The sequence below is a fragment of the Humulus lupulus genome, chromosome 9 (genome assembly GCF_963169125.1).
Source record: "Humulus lupulus chromosome 9, drHumLupu1.1, whole genome shotgun sequence".
NCBI lineage: Eukaryota > Viridiplantae > Streptophyta > Magnoliopsida > Rosales > Cannabaceae > Humulus > Humulus lupulus.
Genome location: NC_084801.1, coordinates 176,811,832 through 176,828,588, shown reverse-complemented (window position 1 = coordinate 176,828,588; position 16,757 = coordinate 176,811,832). Strand labels below are relative to the sequence as shown.

The following is a 16,757-nucleotide window of genomic DNA, read 5'->3' as shown; positions in this document are numbered from 1 at the left end:
TGCCGTTCATTTCATCATAATCACACATATAGTACGTTCGAAATAATCATTCACACACATCACAGTTCATTTAAGGTTAAACATTTACACATAATACAATCCGGGGCCATGCCCTACAATCACACAGTGGGGCCATGCCCTATTCTCGGGTGTTATAGTTTTCTTACCTGTACTCCGAGCCTCCTGATGCACTAAAGCCGCGAGCACAGTCCTCAAGCATGAGCCTCTCCAATAGCCTAGTCACAACACACATAAAACACTTTTTAATACTAACCAACCCAAAACCATTCCCCGGGACCAATCCCGCACTCTCGGCACCTCTAATTCCCTAAAACAATACACCGGAACCATCCCCCGAGTCCCCGGGCAAAAGCCCTAAAAACCAGAATTTTGGGTGTCAAAATTGGCCTAGGGCCGCGGCACTCCCTTCAAGGGCCGCGGCGCCCAGCGACTTGGCCTCCTCCTGATGCAACCTCGCGCCGCGGCGCCCAAGAACAGGGCCGCGGCGCTCATACGCGAACCCAGAAAATCTGGGTTTTCCCTTGCGTTTTTCCCGAACTTAAACCTTCCAAATCACACCAAACCAATACCCAAACCCCAAAACCAATTCCAAGCTTCATATGAACAACCTAACAACCTATAGGCACTAGGTACAAGATCAAAACATCAACACACCCAAGAATTCACCCCTTGATTCCTATTTTCAGCAACTCAAACCAAAAACTCAAACACACTAACTCAAGCTCTAGATTTTACAAATCAAAACAGAAATCAAAACTTAGATGTGCACAAGATCCTTACCTCAAATGGAGAATCCACTTAAAAGCTCCCTTGATCCTCCTCCCAAGCTCCCACTTCAGCCCTTCACCTTCTTCTTCTTTTCTTTCCACTTGCCCTAGCTCTTCTTTCTCCCCCTCTTTCTTCTCTTCAATTTCTATCAATGCCACAAGTGACATAAATGCCCCAAACCGTATGCCCCTAAATCCCAACTTCCATTTATCTATTTCCCAACCAAATGACCATTTTGCCCCTCCTTGCCTATCCTTTCCTACTTAAACCTCAAGGGCACTTAAGTCCTTTCATTACTATTTCATTTCTACCATTTTCTTTCTAAAACTTGTTACTCTCAGCAGTAACTAATGGTTACCCAGGTTACTAAATCTCCAATAACCATTACCCGCTAAATCTCAATTTAACCATAAAATCCCGAGGTACCCCTAGGCTCCTCCCGAGCCGGGTATAGAAATCCCGTTGTGACTCTTAAGTTAACTAGCTCTCTAGGACCGTCTCGGCACGTGCATCGCAACAATAACACAACACTCACGTGGTACAAATCACGGAATACAATTATCACATATCAATGCAGTTATGCCCAACAAGGCCAAAATTACAGTTATGCCCTTCTAACACGATCCGGGCCTACATGCATACTAATATACATAGTCATGCATCTCAGATAAACAAATAGTCATATAACATGCTTTAAATCATAATCATGCATTTAATTCATAAAAATCACACATAATTCCCATCATGCCCTCCTGGCACGCTAATCAAGGCCCTTAAGCCTTATTAGCAAATTTGGGTCGTTACATGAAGATTGCGATGAATGTTTCTATCACGAATTTCAGCATTTCTTTGAAGCATTGTCGGGAAGTCAGAAATATGTTCATGCAATACTTCAACCATTTGAGTGTTGGTGGGGCTGTCATCATAATTAAAATCAAACAAACTCTCATATGCATCCTCGACAATAATGTTGTGCAATATGATGCATGCATACATAATATCTTTGAGAATATCTCTTTGCCAAAAATGTGCTGGTCCTCGTACAATAGCAAAACGAGATTGAAGTACTCCAAATGCTCGCTCAACATCTTTGCGTACCGCTTCTTGGCATCGGGAAAATAATTTTCTTTTCTCTCCTTGAGGCAGTAGGATAGTTTTAACAAATGTACCCCACTCTGGATAGATACCATCTGCTAGATAATACCCCTTGTTGTATTGTGTGCCATTTATCGTAAACTCAACTCTCGGAGCTTGCCCTTGTAAGATATCAGTGAATATTGGGGATTGATTTAACACGTTGAGATCATTATTGGATCCTGAAACACCAAAAAATGCATGCCATATCCAAAGATCTTGTGACGCAATTGCTTCGAGTATGATTGTTGGTCTGCCGTGATCACCTCGCGTGAATTGACATTTCCATGCAACTAGGCAATTTTTCCATTCCCAGTGCATACAATCAATGCTTCCCAACATGCCTGGAAAACCACGCACCTCCCCCATTTGAAGTAAGCGACGAATGTCCCCAGCATTGGGTCGTCTTAAATATTCGGTCCCAAAAATGTCATTCACTCCTCGAACGAAATTGACTAGACATTCAATAGCGGTAGTTTCACCAATTCGAACATACTCATCAACATAATCGGCAGGCGCTCCATATGCCAACATTCACATAGCAGCGGTGCACTTCTGTAATGGCGAAAGCCCCCTTCTACCGACTGCATCAAACCTCGTATGGAAATACTCTAAATGATTTTCTAGAGCTTGCACTATGCATAAGAATACATGTCTACGCATTCTAAATCTTCTTCAAAATTGATATTCTGTATACACCAGTTCATCAGAAAAGTAGTCATCGAACAAACGTTGGTGTCCTTCTACATGACCTTTATCAATGTGGGCTCTCTTTCTTCCTTGTCTTGGTTAGCTATCCCCATCCATGAGCGCTTTGAAATATTGATCATCATGATCGTCAGTACACTCTGCAATTATGATATCCTCTAGACTCATATTGTCGTATGGATTCGGAGAATTTAGCGAATCCATTGTTGAACTTAGAGTATATGATATTTGGGAATGAAAGATGAATGAAAGAGTAAAATGAAGGATTGAATAGAGAGTTGAGTAAAATGAATATTGAAATTTGGTATTTATAGACATGGTGGGCGTTAAAATGTAGCCGTTAAAATATAGCCGTTGAAATGTAGCCGTTGAAATGTAGTCGTTAAAATGTAGCCGTTAAAATATAGTCGTTAAAATGTAGCCATTAAAATATAGCCATTGAAATGTAGCCGTTAAAATGTAGCCGTTAAAATATAGCCGTTGAAATGTAGTCGTTAAAATGTAGTCGTTAAAATATAGCCATTAAAATGTAGCCGTTAAAATATAGCCGTTGAAATATAGCCGTTAAAATGTAGCCGTTAAAATATAGCCATTAACATAAAGGATAGTTTATTTAAATAAAATAAAATACATAATAATGCGGTTGATAAAAATACATAGCAATTACAACTTCAGGATATTATTCTTAATATAAGTACATACGTTTTCATGATCTTTCTTTTGTTCGGGAGTCATATGCGACGTGTCCATGATGAGATAATCTATGTATTTTGTCATCCTATTATCTTCTGCCTCTTTCTCCTTTATCGTCGCCTTTTTCTCCTTTATTGCCACCAATTTCTCCAATGCAGATGCTTTCCGTTCACTAATCTCTATAAATCTAGCATGTGTGTCTTTTTTTTCCTTCCCTTTTCTCTTTGCTGCCTTTTGACCAGTAGGGCGCACTTCACGTACTTCATCATCACTGATGTCTGCATTGGAAGAAGAAGTAAATGCCCCTGTATCTGACACCTTTGTTCTCTTACCACATTTTGGTTGGTACATTGTATTCCATTTCGGCTCATCCTTTAGCAATCTCCAACAGTCCACAAGCACAAAATTTGAGTTGTTATTTTCAGATTTGTACAATTGATGTGCATTCTCAAGAATTTGCTCATCAGACCAACCACTGTGATGTGCTTGTTGTACTCGTTTATAACACCCATTGAAACGCGCCACCTTTTGATTCATCTTGTTCCAATGATCTTTGCATTGCCTTCCAGTTCTTGCTTGCTCGCCTTTTTGGTTGGTGTTGTAGTATTCTGCAATTCGAGCCCAGAAATGTGTAGAAGTTTGGTCATTCCCCACAATGGCATCCTTAGATGTATTAAGCCATCCACTTATCAGAAGTATAGTGTCTTCCTTGCTCCATTTGGCTTTACATTTATGTCTTGATTCATCTTCATTGTGTAGAACTACATTTTCCAACCCTTCAACACTATGTTCAGGTTGGGTTTCAGAGACAGATGTCGATGATGTTTCACGATTCAAATCAATACTAGACTTTTCCATACTTGGCCTATAATTTCTCGAAACCATTTCGGGTTGGTGTAGGGAAGGCATATGAAATGAATATGGTAGTGAATTTGTTGGTGTGAAGAATGAAGCTTGTTGGGGTGTCTCAATATAGCCAAAATTTTGGTAAGGGTAAGAGGACATGGGATAATTTTGAGAATTTGAAAAACTTTGGTTAAGTTGACAATATTGAAAATTCGGATTTTGAGGATTAGTAGAGGAAGTATTTTGAAAATTTTGATTGAAATGAGAATATTGAAAATTTGGATTTTGGGGATTGGTATGCGGAGAAAATGATGAATTTTGAAAATTTAGCTTTTGGGAGTTAGTATTTGGAGAATTTGGAAAATTTTGAGAATTTTGAGAATCGATTGGTAAGAAAAGAAATTTTGTGATATTGGTAATTTGGAAGAAGATGTATGTAATAGTGTGAAAATTGAATGAAATATATGAGTATTTATAAAAAACAATAATAAAAAAAATTATGTGATAAACGGTAAAAAAAAAACGCTAACAAATATATATATATCTGTAAAATGTTTTATTTATATATATATAATTAAAAAAAAAAGAAGGGAGAAAGCACCGTTGCCTCACAATGGCAACGCTGTCTTAATTTTGTTCAAATCTTTAACTCCTCCAACGCATAAAGTAATGTGTTGTCAGAAAATGGTCAACAAGCCACTTTGAAGGCAACGGCAGTGGAGATGCTCTTAAGTGCTAATTAAGATAATTCAAATAGCAGGTGTTAACATAATATTAGTCTAATTTATATTTTATAAAAAATATATATAAATTGATTATAAAATAATAAGAAACTAATTAAATTTTATTTTAAATAATTAAAAACTAATATATAATTAATTTCTGAAACAAAAATTCATTTTTTTAAAGACAAAAATGTGTTATTGATTTCTTCATCTTCATTGACCAGATTCAAACAATAATACATTCAACATCAATCATATTAAAACAAATAAAAAATGGTATATTTCTGAAGAAAAAAATAACATCACCAAACAATGTTACTAGTCAAGAAAGTAGTGCAACAAAACCATTGTATATTGAAGAAATAAAGAAGCCTAAACAAGCTAGAGATTCAAAACAAGTGATTTTTGGTAGTAACAAAATAGGATTATGGGAGAAGAAGTGAAGCTTTATGGTAATTGGGCAAGCCCTTTTAGTTGCAGAGTAGACATAGCTTTGAAACTCAAAGGTGTTGAATACAAATACTATGACGAAGATTTGAAGAACAAGAGTGCTTCTCTCCTCAAATACAACCCAATTCACAAGAAGGTCCCTGCCTTTGTTCACAATGAAAAACCCTTAGCTGAGTCACTTGTCATCCTTGAATACATCGAGGAGACATGGAAGACTAATCCCATCTTCCCTCAAGACCCCTATGAAAGAGCTCAAGCCCGTTTTTGGACTCGTTTCATTGATGACAAGGTAACATTTTTTTCAGCTAGAACTTTCATCGAACATTTTGATTGCATAATTTCTGTAGAGTAATAATTTTGATTGTTCACCTTAGCATTTTTCCGATCATGGGATATTTGCATTATTAATCAACTTTGGATAAAACTGATGCATATCCTGCAATCTCTTCCATTTTTTGAGTTAGAACTTTGGTCGAACACCTTATGTGCGTATTTTAGAGTCACAATTGGGTGGTGAATAATATGATTTTCTCAGATCGTGCCAACGCTGAGGGAAGCCTGGGTCAAGGAAGATAGGAAAAAGGAAGCAAAAGAAGCAAGTGAGTACTTAGAATTTCTAGAGAAAGAGCTGAAAGGCAAGTACTTTGGAGGAGAAAGCATTGGAGTAGTGGACATAGCAGGGAACGTCGTAGCACAGTGGTTACCAATTTTTCAACAGCTCATGGGAATAGAGATAATGACAGAGACAAAGTTTCCAAAGCTCTGTAAATGGAGCCATGATTTTGCCACTCATCCTGTGATTAAAGAAGCATCGCCTTCTAAAGAAGACCTTATTGCTTTCTACAAGCCTCAATTGTCCACCAGAAAGGCACCCACCCAAAAATGATATAATGTATTAGTTATATCAAATCAAATAAATAAATAATAAAGTTTATAAAACTTACTCAAGTCATTGCTAGTTTTTTCATAATTAAACTATCAATGTATTCCAAATTTTCAAAATAAATTTTTAGCTAGTTGGTATAGATATATACCTGCCACTTATTATGGATCATTGTTTATTGTTTGCTTAGTTTCTAAGTTCTTTTGTTGAATTTTGGAGTTTTGAAAGATTTGTGGTGTTTAGAGTATCTCCAATTGAGTGCTATAAAAATATAACCATTTTTTAGCTCGTTTTCATAAAATTGAATTTTAGTGGTGGTTTAAAATATATGATACATGTTAAAAAGTGTGTCAAATTTAGAACAAAATATAGCATAAGTCAAATTTAACCTTCAATAAATATCATTTTTTTAATTACTTCTTTGTCACTCATTAATACAAATTATTAATGTTTTAATTTTTAATTTATATTTTAATAAAAAAAATTATTTTTTTTGTATATTTTCTGAAATGAGAAAAGTTTGGAATGCCTCATCTTTAGTTGTAAGTAAATAAAACCATGAAAATCGAGTATAATCATCAATGAACAATAAAAAATACTTTACTCCAGTAATAGCCGTGACAGGGGCAGGACCCCAAATGCCGGAATGTATTAATTCAAAAGGCTTTGAAGCCCAAGATACAGAATTAGGAAAAACGAGTCTATGAGATTTGCCTAATTGACAAGCAGTACAAAATGTTAGGCAATCTTTTGGAGGAAATTTAAAATTACAGACAGATGAAACACGAGAAAGAACTTCTTGAGACGGATGACCCAAGCGAGAATGCCAAACATCGACAGAGGACTTGGAGGATAACAGCAACTGTGGTGATGAAGAGGAGGGTGAAGCTGGCAGAGAGGGTAAGACTCGATAGATGCCTTGATCAAGAAGGCCTTTGAGGAGGATGTTGTGATTGACTTGATTTTTAACAAAGAAATGAGTGGGGTGAAATTCAACATATGCATTATTATCAAGACAAAGCTGAGAAACACTTAAGAGATTTTTGGACAGAGATGGTGAATGATAAACTTGACACAATTTGAGAAGAGGAAAATGAGATGATGGTAAAAATGCAGAACCCACATGTGAAATAGAAGCCAACTTACCATTACCCATTGTAATTTGATCATTACCGTGATACTGAGTTGGAGATTCCAAGAGATTCAAATCGGGGGTGAAATGGTGTGAAGCACCCGAGTCCATATACCATGCAGGGTCAGTGACGGCAGGGGAGGTGGAGGGAGTGGGTAACAGAGGTGGGTTTGGTGGTGGCTGTTGTTGTTGTTGGGTAAAGTATGCATTGAATTGACGGGGAGGAGGTTGAAATTGAAGGTTGGTCCGATGGTAGCAAGAAGAGGCAGTGTGACCAAGTTTGAAGCATATTTGGCATTTGGGAAGGCGCTGGGATGGGCGAGAAGTGGATTGAAGCCAAGGGGAAGGGGATCGTGGAGGGTGAGGATAAGGGTGTCGTGGTGGTTGGGAGGGGTGGTTAAATTGTGGACGAGAGGAGAGAGGGTACTGTTGGTGGTGGTTGGAGTGATTTGAATGGGGAAAACGAGAGGGAAATGAAGAGGATGAAGGGGTCTTGGGGCGTTGTTTGGGAAATGGTAGATTAGCAAAGTTGGCTTGAAGGGAGCTTATTGATGCGGCAGCCGTTTGACGGTCCAGGCGAGCTTCATAGCTTAACAGTAGAGCATGAACCTCCTCAATGGTGGGTTTGACAGGGCGAGCTAAAATCGGAGTCACAAACGCATTATACTCCGGTCCCAATCCGTTGAGCAGGTATGTTAAATGTTCTTGGTCTGAGACAGGGGCACCCACCGAAGCTAGTGTGTTGCAGAGGAACCGTAGTTTCTGGAGATAAGCGAAGGCAGTAAGACCGTCCTTCTTTACGTTTTGCAGCGCCGTCCGATAATCAGAGCTTTGAGCAAACGAAGCGGCAATGTAGGTGCGTTCCAAGGAGACCCAGATCTCGGCGGCTGTGGAGAAGCTGACGATTTGACCAAGCATGGAATCTGAAAGAGAAGCATAGAGCCAACTCATAAGAAGCCGATTGTACCTGTGCCATGAGGTGAACTCGGGAATGACCTGGGTTGTATCCGAATCAAGGAACTGTGGAGGGCAAAGAACCGAGCCATCAATGTACCCTTCAAGTCCATTGGCAATGATAATGTTTTGCATTTGCATCCTCCAAACAAGATAATTGGTATCATCAAGCTTGACTGAGATTGTTTGATGGAGAGAGGAGATATTAGAGGGTAAAGAAGAAGAAGATGGAATAATAGAGGTTGGAGAAGTAGTAGGGCCGGCTATATGAGGGAGGTTTGTATCAGTAGGGTTTTGGGTATCTGCACCTTCCATCGGTGGGGTAGAGGCTGTACTAACAATTGATGCCATGGGGAGCCGTTATGGTTCTGATATCATGTCAGAAGGAGAACAAAAAGTGTGTATTCATTCATTGAAAAGAGAGAGCACAGTACAGGGTTTATATAACCGTTTGAACACACAGAGGACACATGTCCAATACAAGAAAAACCAATTAAGAAAAGTAAAACTAATTATGATACTTAAATTAATTACAGTTTAACATTCAGTAAACATCAATAATTATATTGATTTTTTTTAGCTGGTTTGCACTTTGTGTATTGGAGTACAAATGTAAGTAAAAGTTGGCCAAATATATCATTGACACATATTTTTAGTTAAATTTGAACAAATTATACATCATCTATTGGAGATGGTCTTAGTCATTGTAGGTGTTGGTTTGTCAATACCCATTTGGAAGTTGGATGGCTATTATTAGACTCTTTAGAAAGCTTTGAATCTGATCTTTTGAATTTTATAATGGAATATGTCAAATTGATTTTTCTTTTCTCTTAAAATAATTCAATAAAAAAGAAGAAAAATACAAATTTAACTACAACTTTTATCATGAATTTCGTATAAAGTAAATAAACTTACAAAATTAGAGAAAAAAAAAACATAATTTGAATGGGTAATACTGAAGATAATGACAAGAAAACTCTACATTGCATTATGTTAGAACGTGGAATTTGACAATGAGGGCTGAGAAATTGTTTTAGTTTCTTGTAAGAAATCCAAAACAAATGAAAAACAAAAACACTCAATGTATTGGCTGCTGTACAAAAGGTCACAATTTATGACGAAATACAGATGATTGACAAGAATTTTGAATGTAAAATCATAGTCCCATTAAGTCTTAATTTTGATCGTTTCGTTAGAATTTGTAATTTTTCTAAGTGGTTTTGAACATTTTTAAACGAATATTTCTCAATGAATTTTTCTAGAAAACTATCTTGAATTTAGAACACGTTCTCTTACAGTATATAGATTTTATTTTAGAATGAACAAGACAATTTATACTTTATGAAGAAATTACATGTAGTTACTTCTTTTTATATTTATATAAAATTTTAAAATTGCCAATTAAAAATCACTTTTTTAATCACAACACTTATTTACATTTTATAGAGTTTTCGTTAAAAGGACCTTAACTGAAAAAATAAAAGTGTATTCAAGTTCAAGTACTGATTAGTTTTATTATTGTTAACATAGTAGTAGAATTAACTTTATATCAAATAAATATTAAAACTTAGAGCAAAATATAAATAAATATTAAAGGGATAATTACATCTGGTACGGTAATTTAAAAAAAAAATTGTTTTATACGGTAGCTTTAATAAATTACAAAAATACGGCTTTCCCATCCATAAATTCCAAATATACGGCTCTCCCCACCCATTGTGTATATATATATATATATATATTTATCTTTGTTTTATTTTTTTTGTCTTAATTTTTAATAAGAATTTAAGCATATCAATTAATATAATAATAAAAGTAATAATAATTATAATTACTACCTTCAATAAAATAAAGTAGATTAATTTATTTTTATTTAAAATAAATATATTTATTAATATTAAAGTTAATATTTATACAATTACTCAAAAAATAAATAAATATTTATACAAATTACAATATGCTGTTAATTAAAATTAATATTAATAACTATATGTTATAATATATAGTTAAAGATAATCACAATATTATTATTCTTTATAAAAATATTATATATATATTTTAAATCATAACTAGTCAAGTCTCAACACTCAATGTTAAACCAAAATCATAATCTAATCAACGTTTCAAGTTTTGTTACAAAAATATATTTAAAGTTAAAAAATTAGTTTTGTAAATCTTTGTAATAATCATGTTAAATAAATTTATAAATATTTATGTAAATGTGAGTTGCAAAAATAAATTTTTTAGTTGTGAAATTAGTTTTGTAAATTGTTGTTACAAAAATGTAAAACTTGTTTTTAAAAAAATATTGTATTTCACAACTATATTCAATAAAGTGTTTTATAAATAATGAATATCTTAAATTTATATTTTTAAGTTGTATAGCATAAATATGATGGTTCATGTAATTTTTTGGTACAATATTGTAACAATATGAAAAAGTATAATAATTTTATGTATATTTTGTTTATGATTTCTTAACTATAAAATGTTTTCGTAAATATTAGTTACAAAAATATCTTTCTTAGTTGTAAAACTAGACTTGTAAACTATTGTTACAAAAATAAAAATTTTAGTTACGAATTTGTTTGTAAGTTTTATCTACAAAAAAAAAAAAAAATCTACAATTCTATAACTGATTTTGTAAATATTATTTACAAACACGTAACAGATATTTACAAGTTCGTAACATATATTTACTAGTTTGTAAACGTTGATCACAAGAAATTGTATTTTACAGTTTTTATATATGATTTTGCCACTCCGTATTTACAATTTTACCATTCCGTGTTTTTATCCAAAAATTCCGTATTTTTGTAATGTACCGTATTTTTCAGATTTTTTTTAACTTTTAGTGCATTTTTGTAGATTTCCCATTACAAAATGCACGGTGTTTGAACAAAAAAATCTAAATATAAGGTTATATAAAATAATTACAAATTTACGGTATTAACTTTCAGCCTAACACGCTTACTTGCTAACACACCTGCACGATTATGCATCACTTCACATTTTCTCAAACTAATATTATATATATATATAAATAGATGTTTACATATATATATTTATACAATTATAAATCTTAAACACACAACTTTTAAACTGAAAAATGAATATTTATTTATATATATATATGATAATATTTTACTATTTTCTTTCTATTCTCTGTACTTTAGTTTTATTTTTTTTTTGTCTTTTTCTCTTCAGTAATTAATTCATACATACTTTTAGTATGCTAATAATAATAATATCAACCATCTTCTACTTTTTTTATTTTATTATCTTAGTATCATACATAAAATTTCTAATTAAATGTCATTTTTCACTTTTTTTTTCTCTCCCTTAATATTACTTTTTATATTTAATTTGTTTACAGTCCTATTTTTATTTAAATTGATATAAATGATTTTTCAATTTTATTATATATATATATTCATATATTAATATATATTAATAGTAGTAGGAGGGATAGTGATAAAAAATATTATATTGTTTTGAAAATCATAGCTAGTCAAATCTCAGCACTCAATGTTAAACTGAAATCTTGATCTAGTCAAAGTTTAAGCTTTGTTGTAAAAATATATTTTAAAGTTAAAAAACTAATTTTGTAAATTTTTGTAACAATCATGTTAAATAAATTTATAAATATTTATGTAAATGTCAGTTACAAAAATAAACTTCTTGATTGTGAAATTAGTTTTGCAAACTGTTGTTACAAAAATGTAAAACTTGTATATAAAATTATTGTAATTCACTACTCTCTAACTGTATTTTTATATAAATATATAATAAAGTGTTTTATAAATAATGAATATCTTAAATTTATATTTTTAAGTTGTATAATATAAATTTAATGTTTACTGTAATTTTTTGGTACAATATTGTAACACATGGAAAATTATAATATTTTTATGTGAATTTTGGTTACGATTTCTTAACTATGAATTATTTTTGTAAATGTTAGTTACAAAAATATCTTTCCTAGTTATGAAAATAGATTTGTAAACTATTATTACAAAAATAAAAAAATTAGTTACGATTTTGTTCGTAAGTTTTATGTACAAAATAATACAATTCTAAAACTAATTTTTGTAAATATTATTTACAAACACGTAAAAAATATTTACAATTTTGTAACAGATATTTACAGGTTTGTAAACGTTGATCACAAAAAATTATATTTTACCGCTTTTATTTAGGATTTAAAAGCCACTCCGTATTTACACTTTTGCCACTCCGTGTTTTTATCCAAAAAATTTGTATTTTTGTAATATACTGTATTTTTCATATTTTTTTTAACTTTTAGTGTATTTTTTTAGATTTCCCAATATTAAAATTCATTGGGTTTATAAGTGTAAATGGTGATGTAATAGCATACGAATTTAATTGAATTGGTCCACTCACGTTAAGACAACAGCAAGGATTGGTTGTCCACATACATAGACTTTATTCGAAAATTGCTCCAAGTCCACATGTTTATAGCTAAAATAAGATTTTATCAAATACATTTTGGGTCCACTAAATTCAATTAATGTATTCAAACCCAAAGAATAATCATTCTAGAATATCTTCACAATATATCAAATTGTATAACCATTGACAATATTTGAAGGACTGATATGAATTGGTTCCCATCAAAATATTTTTAAATTTAATCTGAGAACTACGAAGGATTTTAATCTTTATAAATAGAGTATTTAGACAAAGACATTGAGTAAGGAACATCTAATTTATGAGTTCATTACTCTAATTCCCACTCAAGTAATAATTTCAAATTAACTATTTACAAATTCTCAATTGTAAAATTCTAGCATTATAATATAGAAATTAAAAAAAAAAAAGTTTGTTGGTGTAGGATTTTGTCCAAGGTTATGGATAAGTAAGAGTAGAAATGCCAAGACACCAATTACTTTGCTATAATTAAATTTTAGACCCCCTCCTTAGGGTAATGCTAAACTTGAAGACTAGTAGTGTAACGTCCTACTAATCCAGGACCGTTACTTTGAGTGTTTAAAACAGTGTTCAACTCGCTAAACGAGTCATTTGGACTCACACGTATAATTAAACTAAATAAAGGTTAGGTATTAAATTTTTTGGCCAAAAGAGTAATATTTTTCATTAAAATAGTTTAATATATACATGGGATCTCACAAAAGAGTTTATAAACTAATACAAGGCAAACAATATACAAATTAGTGGTCCTAAGCGAAAAAATAATCATTAATTCTAGATTTGTAAAAGAAACCTCCATCATGGTGATCGAGCATGCCACATGTGTACACAACGCCACTGAAACTCTCTAACTCATGGCTGATCCAGTTTCTCTTTGCCCTTACCTGCACCATAGAGCACCCGTGAGCCAATGCCCAACAAGAAAACCTCACAGGGTATAACAATAATCTCAAATATTCAAAGCATTAAACACATGCTTCATAGATATCAGATACATTTATTCCAATCATATATATTGTAAACACATTCCACAGTTACAAAGATATTCATTTAAATCATATAATCAATTACACAGCCTAGGAAAACATCATTGTCGAACGACCCAACCGAGCGAGGTGCGTACTTAGGCACTCAGCTCACGGTTCATGTCGGCCGAGTGAGGACTGCACCCTCATACTGGACTCGCCTTTATGACATACATTCCACACGCTTTTCCGACCAGCCCCAAGCATAATGCAATGGTCGACTGGCCCCATGTTCATCACAGTGGCTCAATATAGATTATACCACATATTCACAAATAATTCAATGCAAATGAGCATACCAACCGATTATCTAGCGTCTCAAATTTGCTAATAAGGCTTAGGGCCTTGATTAGTGTGTCGGGAGGGAAATAAGTGGTTTATTATGTTAATGTGTGAATTTGATGAGTATGTGATTAGAAATGCATGTTTAGGTGAATTAAATATGCATGTGGGCCTCGTTTAGTTATTAGGGGCATGTTTGTAATTTTAGCCCGTTGAGGGCATAAATGTAATATTTGTGATTATTGTGATTGACATCACGTGTGAGTGGTGATATATTTGAGTTGCACAATCTGAGACAGTCCTAGGGAGCAGTTTAGCTAGAAAGTCACAATGGGGTCAAATACTTGGCTCGGGAGGAGCTTAGGGGTATTTTGGGAATATTATATGTGTTCGGGAATTATTGAGTAGCAGGTAGTAATTTAGTAATGTCTGAGATATGTTGGGATTAAATGGGGATTTATAGGAATACTCGGGGACTTAACGGGATTTGGTAAATGACTAAATTGCCCTTGGGATTACTTAAGGGTTAAGGATAGGTTTAAGGGGCAAAAAGGGAATTTGGCTTTAAGGATAGCTAGAACTGGCAAAGGTAAAATCCTTCACGTTTTCTTCACCTAGCCATATACTGGAATCATCTTTGGAAGCTCTAGAGGAAGAATAGCTGATCTTCTTAGGGATCAAGGGAGGAATTCAAATCTGGAACTTTGGGGGCTAGAAGCTTGGAACTTAGGGGATTAGTTTAGAGACTTATTCAGGTTCAAGGTAAGCTTTTAAACCTGTTGATCAACTGAAATTCTGCTAGTTTTGATTGATAGAACTTAGGCATGCATGAATTGATTTTCAGAATTGGCTTTGAATGTTTGATGGGTGTAGGAAGTGGTTTGTGAGTTTGTTGCGATGTTTAGGTTGTATGAGTACGAATTCTGGGCTTAATTTTGAGGTTGGGTGAAGTTTGGGGGTGTGACATATGGGTTTAAGCTCAGGAAAAACTTGAGAGAAAAGCTAGTTTTCTGGGTTTGCAGGTTGAGTCGCGGCCCTAGGAGGGGCATGCCGCGACCCGTGTGTGCGTGAGGCTTGGGGAGGCCTCTGTTCTTGAGGCATGCCGCGGTGTTGGGCTAAGTATGTCGCAGCCCGTGTCTCCTCCCAGGGAGGCGTTTTGCCTCTGTTTTGAGGCATGCCGCGGACCTTAAGGGGTTGGGCCACAGCCTTGGTTCAAGGTGGTGGCTATTTTGTGGGTTTTTTTGGCTTGGGAACCTAATTGTTAAGGCTCGGGATGAATTTTATCACCTGGATTGATAGAATCCAAGGTTCTGGAAACTATAATTGTAAATCGAAGTTATTTATTGGATTAGAATTTGATGGATGGATGTTATTGATACGTTGTGACTAGGTTTTCAGCGAGGCTCGGACTAGGGGACTGTGCTCGAGACATCGGTGCTTGGAAAGATTGGGACGCAGGTAAGAAAACGGTTGTACCCATAGAGCAGGGTGTATCCCCATTGAATATGTTTATACGTGTTTAAGTATTTGTTTAATTATGCTATGTGTGCATATATGTGAATGAACGGCAAGAGCCGGGAACGGCGAAGGCCGAGAATTGCAAGAGCCGGGAACGGCGAGGGCCGAGAACGGCGAAGGCCAAGAACGACAAGGTTGAGTACGGCAAGGGGCCGGGAGCAGCGTTAAGCACGCAGAGTGCGAGTTTCCAAGGTGAGACCCCTATAGGATACATGGGATATTCTCACGGTATAGACCGCGAACCCAGGGCCTGGTAAAGCGCCTGGGACAGCGTGGTCGTATGTGTTTAGCCCGTTGGTAGTTTAATTGTAAGCTGAATGATAGATATGCATATGTTATTTGCTTGTGTGGAGTTTTCTTGTTGGGCTTCGGCTCACGGGTGCTCTGTTGTGCAAGTAAGGACAAGGAGAAAGTTGACCAACCATGAGTACGGAGAGCGTGAAGCGACGTGTACATGTTTGGCCTGATTTTGGGAAATGTTTGTACTAAACCTGATTTTTTCGTTTAGTCGACTTTAATTATATTTTTGAGTTGTAAATATTTCTAAACAGTATTTTGGGATCCTAATTGTATATCGCTTTATAATATTGAATGAATGATGATATTTTCTAATTGTATGACTTTTATTACGAATTAGCTACATTTTTAACCTAATACCTCGATTGGTGAGTTGATTGCACGTTTATAACTCACTTAGTAAATGCTCTAAGGAAGTAGGGTGTTACAGATTAGCTCTATGTGCATATATTATTTTTTACCTTAAGTCCTATGCGAATAATCGTACGACCCCGAGCACGATCCTTCCCCGTGCCTTGCGGTAAACCCCAAATCTGTGATCCCAAGCCAAAATCAAGAGTCTCAACCTCAGTTTCAGGTCTAGAGTAGCTTGATCAGTTCCGATCCACAATAACAACACCAAAATTGGAAATCAGTCAAAAGCTCGAAATTTCCTCAACACTCAAGAACATCAAGCTTGAAGAAGAACTCTAAAAACAGAGTAGCTTATCTCTCTGAAAATGAAATCTAAGGTCTGCTGGGGGATGATTGCAGCTGCAAAGCTTCCCTTGGATGCTCCAAATTCCTTCAAGATACTCCAACCACACTCAATAAGTTGAAATTACGAAAATGCCCTTTTAACATAAACAGACCTATTAGCACATTCAATT

At 34.5% G+C, this 16,757-nt stretch overlaps 3 protein-coding genes across 3 annotated transcripts; 1 reads left to right on the top strand and 2 right to left on the bottom strand.

Annotated features, from left to right (window-relative positions):
* Window positions 1-1,572: 1,572 nt before the first annotated feature.
* Window positions 1,573-2,457, bottom strand: LOC133800354 (uncharacterized). Its single transcript, XM_062238314.1, has one exon. The coding sequence runs from the start codon at window positions 2,455-2,457 to the stop codon at window positions 1,573-1,575; it is 885 nt and encodes a 294-aa protein (XP_062094298.1).
* A 101-nt stretch (window positions 2,458-2,558) lies between these two features.
* On the bottom strand, window positions 2,559-4,209 carry LOC133800353 (glutathione S-transferase T3-like). The gene is made up of 2 exons (XM_062238312.1): window positions 3,334-4,209; window positions 2,559-2,612 (listed from the first exon to the last, which is right to left on the bottom strand). Exons 1-2 carry the CDS (start codon window positions 4,207-4,209, stop codon window positions 2,559-2,561), a joined length of 930 nt encoding a protein of 309 aa, XP_062094296.1.
* Window positions 4,210-5,269: 1,060 nt separating this feature from the next.
* On the top strand, window positions 5,270-6,399 carry LOC133801274 (probable glutathione S-transferase). Its single transcript, XM_062239448.1, has 2 exons — window positions 5,270-5,634; window positions 5,881-6,399. The coding sequence occupies exons 1-2, from the start codon at window positions 5,323-5,325 to the stop codon at window positions 6,229-6,231; spliced, it is 663 nt and encodes a 220-aa protein (XP_062095432.1). The 5' UTR covers window positions 5,270-5,322; the 3' UTR covers window positions 6,232-6,399.
* The last annotated feature ends 10,358 nt before the right edge of the window (window positions 6,400-16,757 follow it).

What these genes read in the sequence shown, in the direction of transcription:
- LOC133800354 (XM_062238314.1), bottom strand. Translation starts at nt 2,457, where the DNA reads ATGTTGGCATATGGAGCGCCTGCCGATTATGTTGATGAGTATGTTCGA.
- LOC133800353 (XM_062238312.1), bottom strand. Translation starts at nt 4,209, where the DNA reads ATGGTTTCGAGAAATTATAGGCCAAGTATGGAAAAGTCTAGTATTGAT. An exon ending in AAAAGAAAGATCATGAAAAC is followed by an intron (nt 2,613 to 3,333) that starts GTATGTACTTAT and finishes TGGTGTATACAG; the next exon opens with AATATCAATTTTGAAGAAGA.
- LOC133801274 (XM_062239448.1), top strand. Translation starts at nt 5,323, where the DNA reads ATGGGAGAAGAAGTGAAGCTTTATGGTAATTGGGCAAGCCCTTTTAGT. An exon ending in CTCGTTTCATTGATGACAAG is followed by an intron (nt 5,635 to 5,880) that starts GTAACATTTTTT and finishes TGATTTTCTCAG; the next exon opens with ATCGTGCCAACGCTGAGGGA.